This window comes from Pan paniscus, chromosome 9 (assembly GCF_029289425.2).
Source record: "Pan paniscus chromosome 9, NHGRI_mPanPan1-v2.0_pri, whole genome shotgun sequence".
Taxonomy (NCBI): Eukaryota; Metazoa; Chordata; class Mammalia; order Primates; family Hominidae; genus Pan; species Pan paniscus.
The window spans coordinates 70,774,986-70,785,735 of record NC_073258.2 but is presented as its reverse complement, the minus strand read 5'-3'; the positions used below and the strand labels follow the sequence as shown (position 1 = coordinate 70,785,735).

Sequence of the window (10,750 nt, the reverse complement as noted above, 5' to 3'; positions counted from 1 at the left end):
GGTTCCTCTTGTCATCACCCACCCGCTGTGGCTACCAGACTCCCTGTGCTTTTCTCTCGGTGTTCTCCGCGGCTCTGTCTTCTTTCCATCTCCCCTGCCTCCTCTCTTTGGCGATCTCTGTCATTCACATTTTCCATGTCTTTCCCGTCCTTTCCTCCTCCGTTTCTGTCTGTCTCTATCTGCATCTCTTTCTCTCTAGGGCTCTCTGTCGGCGCCCACTTCTCTGGCTCTCGCGTCCCTCCTCCCGCCTCCCCAGGCCCCTCTCTGGACCGTCACTGGGACGGGATCCTCCGAGGCCTGCCAGACGAGAGCTAACCCCACCACTCCGGGTGCCCAGTTGGTGTGCGCAAAAGGAGATGGCATCTCCAGACCCGGCCTGCCCCGCGCCTTGCAAGGCTGAGGACAGCGCCGCTGCTCCTGCAGGAAGCGCCGGGCGCAGACACAAACCCGGAGCTCCCCACGCGTGCCCGCGCCCCGGAGCCTCCCCGCCGCCGCCCTCCGCGGTCCCCTTCATTATGCGCCGCCTTTAATGGGCGTTTGTCAGCTCGACTTCCCCGCAAGTTGTTTTCACGGACATCAGTCATCGGCGGCGGCCCCATTGTGCAGGGGGATTGATGGGGAGCGGGAGGGGGTGACAGGGCCTGGGGCGGCCTCCTCAAGGCCTCGGTCTATAATTTTCGGAGGCATAATTGGTCTGGGGGAGGGGGCGGGGGAGGGGCGGGTAGGGGACCTTTCAGAGCCTGGAGGGCGTTCGGGGGCGTGGGGCGCGCTGCGGAGCGGAGCCGCGGCTCGACGGCGGTGCGCTGGGGGCGAGTGTATGCAGACGGCGCCCGGCCCGAACCCCGAGCCCCGCGGGGCTCCCCAACCGCCGGCCTCCCGCCCCTCCCGCGCCTCCGCCTGGGGACCACGTCGGCCTTTTGTTGGCGAACCGTCCTTTCTTTCAGCGCTTTGCGCAGCAACGGAAATTTCATTGCTCCTGGGTGGAAATTAAAGGGACTCGCGTTCGCTCTCTCCCTCTCCCTCTCCCACTCTCCCTCTCTTTCTCTCTCTCGCCCACCCTTCCCCCTTCTTCCCCCACCTTTCCCGCGAAGCCGGAGTCAGCATCTCCAGGCGCGGGAGCCCGCTCCGAGCACCTCGCAGCTGTCCGGCTGCCGCCCCTTCCATGGGCGCCGCGCTCGCCTGCAGCCGCCGCCGCCGCGGGGCGGGCGCGATGCCACGATGGGCCTAATCTGGCTGCTGCTGCTCAGCCTGCTGGAGCCCGGCTGGCCCGCAGCGGGCCCTGGGGCGCGGTTGCGGCGCGATGCGGGCGGCCGTGGCGGCGTCTACGAGCACCTTGGCGGGGCGCCCCGGCGCCGCAAGCTCTACTGCGCCACGAAGTACCACCTCCAGCTGCACCCGAGCGGCCGCGTCAACGGCAGCCTGGAGAACAGCGCCTACAGTGAGTGCCGGACGCTGCGGGGCCCCGGGGGAAGCGGCGCCGGGAGGGGTCGGGCCCGGGAGAAGGCGCGCTGCGGGGCCCCGCGGGGGAAGCGGCGCCGGGGAGGGGTCTGGCCCGGGAGAAGGCATGGTGCGCCCGGGGTGTCCGGGAAAAGACCGTCTGCCTCCCGCTGCCAGAAGGGGAATGCCAGGGTGCCCTCCTCAACCTACACGTCCGGGAGAAGAGCGCGCGCTGGGGTTCGAGCAGAACTCGGGGGCATGGGCGTTCACGTCCGAAGAGGGCGCCGGCGGCTGTCAGAGTCCGTCCCCGGTCCGGCCCGCTGGTCTGAGGGGACGCGAGCTAGGCGACCCCGGGGCTCCAGGCTCTGCTGCTTTGGGCAGCTCTGACAAGTTTAAGCCCTTTGAATGTGTCGGAGAAAAGGAGCCGGACAAGGCATTTATCATCCTCTTTATTATTTTGACGACTTCTCCTCCTCCTGCCGACCCCTGGACGCCCCGCCGTCCCCTCCGCCCTCCCCGCTCGCGGCTGCCCAGGTGGCCGCCCCCGCTGCTGCCTCTGCGCGGAGGACTCTTGCCCTGCGGAGCTCGGTTCCCTGGCCGCGGCCGCCACCGACAGTTATTCCCCGCGCTGGAATCTGCACCTCCCCCGCCTCCGCCCTGGCCGCACAGCGACAGGAGGGTGGAGGCCCTCGCCGTCGGGACGTGCGGATCACGAGCGCGGAACGGTGTCCGCCCGGGCCTGGGGGTGCAGACACACACACTCCGGCCCCCGAACGCAGGACCCGCGGCCCGGGCTGCGCTCACCGCGGGAGTCCGCCGGACTACACGGTTGGGCTCCTCTGGTCACAGGGACCTGAGGCCCGCGCCGAGCCCTTTGAGGAGCAGGATAGCGGAGCTCAGGGCCCGGGAGGACCGCGTGGGGAGCGTGGGAGGGCAGTCAAGACCACAGCGGTCTTCGGGTGCTCCGCGCGGCGCTCGGCTCCGGCCCCGGGCGCAGGAAGCGGTTCCGCGGCTTGAAGGTGGCGGCGGCGGCCTCAGCAAACCGCGGCTTCCTCCAGGAAAGCCGCAGCCCTGAGAGGGCGTCCTGGGGACATGCGCCTCCGGAGCCGCACGGTGGGCACCAGCTGTCACCAGGGGGTCCGAGTGCGCGGAATTCGTCTCACAAAGACACTCCGGTTCTCTCCAAAGCCAGGCTCCCCCTCGGAGTCGCACAGCATCCAAACTTCTTGGCGTTGGCTGCTCAGGGGGAGGGGAGGGCGCGCGCCCGCAGCCGCCCCTGTCCTGCGTCGAGACTCGGGCTTCGCTGGTCCCCGGTCAGGCACCGCCGAGGCCGCCCAGCCTGCGCACTGGGAAGGCGGGAGGCTCGCAGCCTGCACCACAGCACCCCTGGGCTGGAGCAAAAGCCCGGTGGTGACCGCGTCTGTGCTCGGACCGCGTGCCAGGAGGGCTCTCCTGAGAGGCATGCCTTGGAGAGGGTGCAGGCAGTCGCCCCAATCCCCTCGCAGCCTCTATTGGGAGACAATGACCCCAACCCGTCCTTTGATGTAGTCCCCCGCCCCCAGCCCCCACCACAGCACTCGTGTATCCAGAAGGAAAGGCGGGAGGGGAGATTTAAACTTTCTTATCCCTGGGGAGTGGGTGAGACCCGTCCAGCTTCCCTCTGCGGGCTCCAGGGTCTAAACTGGCTTCCTGCCCTTCCAGGTCCCCCAGCGAGTACAATGATCTCCCGCCAGGTCTATTGTCAGCATGATTTGGGTGGCAGGCACCCTGGCTGTGTTATTGCCAGTGGTTTATATTATCAGCCTGGCTCATCAGGGCCCAGATTTCCCGCTGGCAGGCACAGGCATTGGGGACCGTGCAGTCCCAGAGCTCAGACTCCCATGGCTGCCGCCAGGGCTTGATTTCCTGCTCAAGCACATGTGCAGGGGCCTGACAGTCACCCAGCCATAGTGGGCCCCACTTGCTTGTCTGTCGGATGATGATGGCAGCTGGCAAGGTGTTGTGAGGCTCGAATGGAAGCCAGGGCGCAGGCAGCGTCAGCAGGTGGGAATGTTAATTTCATTGTTACCCTCCCAAGTTTGAATGAAGAGAAGCCTTCCCTGATGTTCCCTTCTCTACCTCCTGTCCGGTGACTTCTCCCTTCCTGAACTTCCACTCACTCCCCAACCTGTGGGGTGTGTGCTACCCTCCCCAGCCCTGAGCCTGGGGTGTGGATTTGGGCAGGGCCAGCTGGGCCTCAGCCGCCCCCTCCGTGGGGGCGGCGGGAGTGAGGCACCTCTCATTTCTTCTAGGTATTTTGGAGATAACGGCAGTGGAGGTGGGCATTGTGGCCATCAGGGGTCTCTTCTCCGGGCGGTACCTGGCCATGAACAAGAGGGGACGACTCTATGCTTCGGTGAGTCCAGGCTGTCACGTGGGTGGGCGCTGACGGAGTAGCGGTCTGGCCTGCACATCAAGCCAGGGGACGGGGGATGTGGGCAGTAGAATGCTTTGCCAAGGGTACATGGGACCCAAGCTAGGACCAGACCCTGGCCCAGGGCTCCACGCCCAGTGATCTTTGGCTGTGTCTGTTAGAGGCTGCTCCGCGAGTGACCTGGAGCCTGGCCCTGGGGGACCTGGGATCTGGAGAATGCCAGGTTAGCAAAGGTTTCCCCCATCCTCGTCATCACTACCACCCTCCCTTGAGAGTAGCTGAGAGCAGGGAAGTGATTGTTCTCCAAATTTCCACCAAAATAAATGGACCCAAGACAACCTGGGAGTGTTCCTTGGGGCAGCCAGAGCTCTCCTGGGAGCATGGAGAGGAGGGCGCTGGCCCAGCTCCACCGGCTCTCTCCAAGGGTGGAAAGGCGAGAGCTGAAGCCTAGGAGGGGAAGGGGGATGGCGCCCATGTCCCGGGCACACAGGAGCCTTGGAGCCCGGGCTTGGGACCCAGTCTATCTACTGCCTGGGCCTCTGCATAACCAAAAAGGGTCTCCTTACTCTGTGGGTATGGCAGCGCCCCTCTTCATAAGGGGTAGGGGTGGGGAATACACAGAGTAAAATACATGTCACAGGGAAATTTGCTACCTCCAACTAGTCATTACATGCAATTTGGCTGATACTTCCCTGGGCAATGAGAGGTTTTCCATCCATGAGTAGCCTGGCTGACGCGGCCCAAGGACAATCTCCCTGCAGTGAGCTCTCTGCTCAGTCCTGCTCACAAAGGACACATCCCGCAGCTCCCTCTCGCAGAAGCTGATGATTTCATCACAGATTTTTAGCCGTTTTGCTAAAGGAAGGTCCAGAAAGCCGGGATGAGCCCCTTCATTTTCTCTGGTCCAGAGGCTACTCCCTCCTTCCTCCCATCCACTCACCCATCCACCCATCCACCCATTCACCCATCCACTCATCCACCTATCCACCCATCCATCCAATCCACTCATCCACCCATCCACCCATCCATCCATCCACCTATCCATCCACCCATCCACCCATCCATCCATTTACCCATCCACCCATCCACCTATCCATCCATCCATCCACCCATCCACCCATCCACCCATCCACCCATTTACCCATCCACCCATCCACCCATCCACCTATCCATCCATCCATCCATCCATCCACCTATCCACCCACCCACTCATCCACTCACCATCCACCTATCCACCCACCCACTCACCCATCCATCCACCCACCCACTCACCCATCCATCCATCCACCTATCCATCTGACATTCAGTCCATTCATCAGTCAGTGTCCTGGAAGCTGTGTCTGGGAGCAGGGGCCCTCATGGTGCCAGCTTCTGCCATAGGGGAGCCAGGATTTGGAGAGACAGAATAAAGCATGACATGAGGGGGTCCCAGTGGTTCAGAGCCCACCTGGGGCTTCCGTGCCTGAGAACTCACAGCCTGGCTTTGAGAAGGGTGGACAGAGGCTCCTAGCCCCACCAGGGATGCTTAGCCAAGCAGTCTGGCTGGAGGGTGTGGAACTTTCCAGAGTGCCCAGTGGAGAAGTTCCCATTGCCCTGCAGACAACCCGGGAGGCATAGTAGCCTGGATGCCAACTCCGTCACCTGCCACCTGCCACCTGATACCACAGTCCTGCATGCGGCCAGCTTGCCTAGGAGTGCTGTCCCACCACGGGGCTCCCTGGACTTTGCCGGCAGCATGCTTGCCCTCAGGCCAGCTCATCTCACTGTGGGCCAGTGAGCACTGCACCCCGACACTCCTGGTCTGGCCCTGACCTCCCTTCTGAGGTATAGACCACCCTCCCCCAACATCCTGCTGACTCAGACACTCCAACCGAACTCAGCAGCTCCCCGACTCCCCATCTTAATCATCGCCCCACCAGCCACTCACTCTCACCCAGAGTGGGCTGGGAGTCGTGGTAGACCCCTCCTGCTGTTCAGTCCATCCCTAGTCCTCAGACCACGCCCCTGCATCTCTTCAGCCCACGCACCTCACCTCCCTCTGCCTCATCCCCGAGAGCACGCCTTAAAAGGCAGGCTCATCACTTCCCACCTGGATCACTGCTCCAGCCTCTCCTACCTCCAGTCCATCTGTTTGTCAAGCCATCCATCCATCTTCCTTCCTTCCTTCCCCTTCCTTTATTCTCTTCACCCATCTGTCCATACACCTCTCCTTCCTTCCTTCTTTTCTTTCTCTCATCCTTCTTTCCATCCATCCTTCCAACCGTTCACCTGTCCATCTGCCCATTCACATGTCCATGCATCCATGCTCCCTCCTTCCTTCCATCCTTTCACTCATCCACCCATCCACCCATCCATCCAGCAATCCACCCATCCATCCAGCCATCCACCCATCCATCCGTCCACCTATCCATCCATCCACCCATCCATCCATCCAGCCATCCACCCATCCACCCATCCACCCATCCACCCATCCATCCATCCATCCATCCATCCATCCATCCACCCATCCACCCATCCATCCATCCAGCCATCCAGCCATCCATCCATCCACCTATCCATCCATCCACCCATCCATCCACCCATCCATCCATCCATCCATCCACCCATCCACCCATCCATCCATCCAGCCATCCACCCATCCATCCATCCACCTATCCATCCATCCACCTATCCATCCATCCACCCATCCATCCATCCAGCCATCCACCCATCCATCCATCCACCCATCCACCCATCCATCCATCCATCCATCAATCCATCCATCCATCCACCCATCCATCCATCCACCCACCCATCTGACATTCAGTCCTTCGTTCACCAGTCAGTGTCCTGGGCACTTACCATGTGTTGCACTCTGCTAGTGCATGTTAAGGGGGCTTCCTAAAAAAGCAAATCAGCCCAGTTCATGGCTTCTGAGGACTCCCATGATGCGCAGGCATCCCCCAGGCACCTTAGCTCCACCCACAGAGCAGCAGCCCAGGTGCCATCTGCTCCCAGGGGGGCCGTCATCCAGAGGTTGAGCCTCCTCCAGCTTCCAGAAGCCCCCTCAACTCTCCAAGCCATCTGTACTGCTCAGGCCACACCTTCACTGCCTGGAACGCCCTCCTCCAGAAAATGCCCATGAGAAAGTGCCCGCCCCGCCCTTACAGCTCTCTTTAGAAGTCACCTCCTCAACAAAGCAGCTTCGGAGTCGGCTTCCTCCCCACCCTTCATGGGGTGGAAGCGGCCCTGGGGGAGGGGCCTGTGGAACCAGGTCTGGTGGAGCGGCAGTGTCAGGACACACATTGGAAAGTGTTGTCACAGCGAGTCCCAACTGCAGTAGCTCTGGAGTCTATGGCCCCGGCCCCTGAGCCAACACCTCCTGCCCTGGTCATCTTGGCCACCCCAGGTGCCCTACCACGTGTCAGCAAGTGATCTACACTGCCCCCAATCTCCCACCTCGGGAGAGCCTGAGCCCCCTGCCACCTGAGGCTCACAGGCACCTGTCCTTCAGTGACCCACCCCTCAAGTGGCCCCCCAAAGAGAAAGCCTATTTCCTGGCCTCTCTGGCCCTGAGAGGACTCACCTGCTGCAGGATCGAGGGACCTGGGAGAAGCCTGGGTCCTGCCCTTAGCTTCTCACAGTCTGCCATGGGAGCCAGACACTAACATGGTGTACCCAGTGTGTGGGGTGGGGAAGTCGGCCCTGAGCCCACCCGCTCATTCCCAGATAGTCGCTGAGCCCCAGGCTATGTGGGGGTCAGGCACAGATCAGACACTGTTCTATCCCCCTGTAATGTAGGGCCTGGCACCACCCCTGGGCCTCAGTTTCCCCATCTATAAACATGGAGACCGGTCTTGGATAGTAACATCCAGACTGTGGCCCAGGGGGCACTGGGCCTCCAAGAGGGCTGGAGAGCAGGGGGGCTTGGGGTTATGGGGAGAGGCAGCCCCTAACACCAGGTCAAGCCTTCCACCCTTCCCTGCTCTGGGCTTTCATGTCGCTGAAAAACAGGATGGGGTGCTTGAAGCATCTTGTTCCCTGAGGTCCTGCGAGGTCAGATGCTGCTCGGTCCAGTCTGGGAGCCTCTGGAGGCCATTTCCACTCTCCCTCTCTCCCACGGGACACCACACCTCAGATGGGGACAGACCATGAGGGCCTCCGACTCCTCCCTGCAGCCAGTCCCCAGGAGGAAAGAGAGATCCTGCTGTCTGCCTTGCACCTGCTGCTTCCACCTCCCACCACCCTTTCTGGTTTGGAGGGAGCAGCTCCTGTCAGTCATCCCCTGAGGGAGGTGGCCCTAGGCATTACCACTTGCCTGTAGCTGGGACTGAAGCCTAGTGGGTCTGCATAAGGCATACCCACCCCTTCCCTACCCCACAGACTAAGAAGACCCCATGAGGCAGCCCTTGAGGGAAACTCCCACGGCCAGGCCTTGGGGATGTTGGTGTAAGCTCCTTCAGTTCAGAGCTTCACTGTGCCTTTGAGAGGGCAGGGTCCCTTCTGCCCTTCCCCCACTGCACCCCGGGCCTGACAAGGGTCCCATTAATCTCTGATGACAAAGAGGTGTCCTCTCTGTCCTGCTTGTGGTGGGACACCCCAGCTTCTGCTCTCATCCTAAGAACAGCAGTATCTGTGGCACTGATTGATCACGTGCCTCATGCCAGGCCCCAGCCCCTGCTCTGTGTTGTAACCTCTTCAACCTGCAAGGCGAGATCCTCCAGCTTAAGAGAGTGTTGCTCAGGGGTCAATGACCCCAGCTGGGGCCCCTGAGCGCAGCGTTTAATGGAGAGTCTGGGCTCATCAAACCTGGCTGTGTCCCCTTCCCTTCCTGCTTTTTGTGTTCTTTCTTCTTTTTTCTTTTCTGCAATTTCTTTTTTTTTCTTTTCCTTTTTTTTTTTTTTTTTTTGAGTCAGAGTTTTGCTCTTGTCGCCCAGACTGGAGTGCAGTGGCACAATCTCTGCTCACTGCAACCTCTGCCTCCCGGGTTCAAGTGATTCTCCTGCCTAAGCCTCCCAAGTAGCTGGGATTGTGGGCGCACGCCACCATACCCGGCTAATTTTTTTGTATTTTTAGTAGAGACGGGGTTTTGCCATGTTGCCCAGGCTGGTCTCGAACTCCTGACCTCAGGTGATTCACCTGCCTCGGCCTCCCAAACTGCTGGGATTACAGGCATGAGCCACCGCGCCCAGCCTCTGCAATTTCTTTAAAAGAGATCTGGGTGTTGTCATCTTCCTTTGTCCAAATGCCCAGTCCTTGCTGACCTCCACACTGCCAGCAGACTGCCAGGGCACCTGGGTTGGCCGGCCTGGTCTCTGCTCCACAGACAACCCTACACATCCCTTTGCTGTGTCAGCGCCCTCAGATGGGGGACAGAGGCTGGTGGAACCCAGAGAGCAGGAGCTGGGAGTTGTCTGGCACAGCTTTGAGTGAAGGTGACCTTTGGGCAAAAGGCCAAGTTCACCAGGCACACAGGGGAGGAAGGACATGCTGAGCAGAGGGCAGGGCCTAGGCAAAGGTGTGGCTGGCTGAGAGTGCGCTGGGGTTTGGCACTGGACCGAACAGCCTCACAGGAGGGGAGGGAGGCATCAGGCAACCCTGGGCCCTGACGCTGCCGCAGTCTCCCCGGGGCACTGACCGTGATATCTCATCCCCGCAGGAGCACTACAGCGCCGAGTGCGAGTTTGTGGAGCGGATCCACGAGCTGGGCTATAATACGTATGCCTCCCGGCTGTACCGGACGGTGTCTAGTACGCCTGGGGCCCGGCGGCAGCCCAGCGCCGAGAGACTGTGGTACGTGTCTGTGAACGGCAAGGGCCGGCCCCGCAGGGGCTTCAAGACCCGCCGCACACAGAAGTCCTCCCTGTTCCTGCCCCGCGTGCTGGACCACAGGGACCACGAGATGGTGCGGCAGCTACAGAGTGGGCTGCCCAGACCCCCTGGTAAGGGGGTCCAGCCCCGACGGCGGCGGCAGAAGCAGAGCCCGGATAACCTGGAGCCCTCTCACATTCAGGCTTCGAGACTGGGCTCCCAGCTGGAGGCCAGTGCGCACTAGCTGGGCCTGGTGGCCACCGCCAGAGCTCCTGGCGACATCTTGGCGTGGCAGCCTCTCGACTCTGACTCTCCTCCTTGAGCCCTTGCCCCTGCGTCCTGCGTCTGGGTTCTCAGCTATTTCCAGAGCCAGCTCAAATCAGGGTCCAGTGGGAACTGAAGAGGGCCCAAGTCGGAGCTCGGAGGGGGCTGCCTGCAATGCAGGGCATTTGTGGGTCTGTGTGGCAGGAAGCCGGCAGGGAAGGGCCTGAGTGCCAGCCCTGGCAGACTGAGGAGCCTCCCAGGAGCAGTGGGGCAGTGTGGGGCTTTGTGTCATCAAAACATTAAAGTATTTTATTCTACTCTGTCGTTTGGTAGATCGTGATGCAGGCTGAGGAGCGCTTGCCGCCTTTACTGGAACGTGCTTGCTTCCAGCACAGCAGAATTCGCGCTGGCATCAGCCTGCGTCAGCTGCTGCTTTAAGAGGAAGACGGTATTCCCAGAAATCGGGCTAAAGGTGCATTTCAGTTCCCTGGTTTTAGAAAGTTACGTTTTTTTGGATGGTTGGAAACAAGCAAAGGCATGTTTGTGCATGTGTGTGCATGGAGAGAAGGATCGTGTATTTCTGAAAGCGTGAGTGCGCATGTGGGTTTGTGTGATCTTGTGTTAGTAGTACCTGTGTGTGGACATGTATGTGTGTGTGTGTTTCTGGGTGTGTCTGAATGTGTGATATGTGTGTGTGTGGAGAGAGAGAGAGAGAGAGAGGTTACTTTCTTTGAAAACTCTAAAAAGCCTCTCCCTCTGGAAGCTGTGTGCTTCTCCAGGGACCATTTAGAGCAACTGTGTCAGGCCAGGCAGCACAGAAACTTCCTTTATCCTTACAACCTGCTC

General features: G+C 60.8%; 1 protein-coding gene across 1 annotated transcript; it reads left to right on the top strand.

The window, feature by feature from the left end:
• Window positions 1-735: 735 nt before the first annotated feature.
• On the top strand, window positions 736-10,260 carry FGF3 (fibroblast growth factor 3). Its single transcript, XM_003828817.5, has 3 exons — window positions 736-1,438; window positions 3,729-3,832; window positions 9,489-10,260. Exons 1-3 carry the CDS (start codon window positions 1,219-1,221, stop codon window positions 9,882-9,884), a joined length of 720 nt encoding a protein of 239 aa, XP_003828865.3. The 5' UTR covers window positions 736-1,218; the 3' UTR covers window positions 9,885-10,260.
• Window positions 10,261-10,750: the final 490 nt, after the last annotated feature.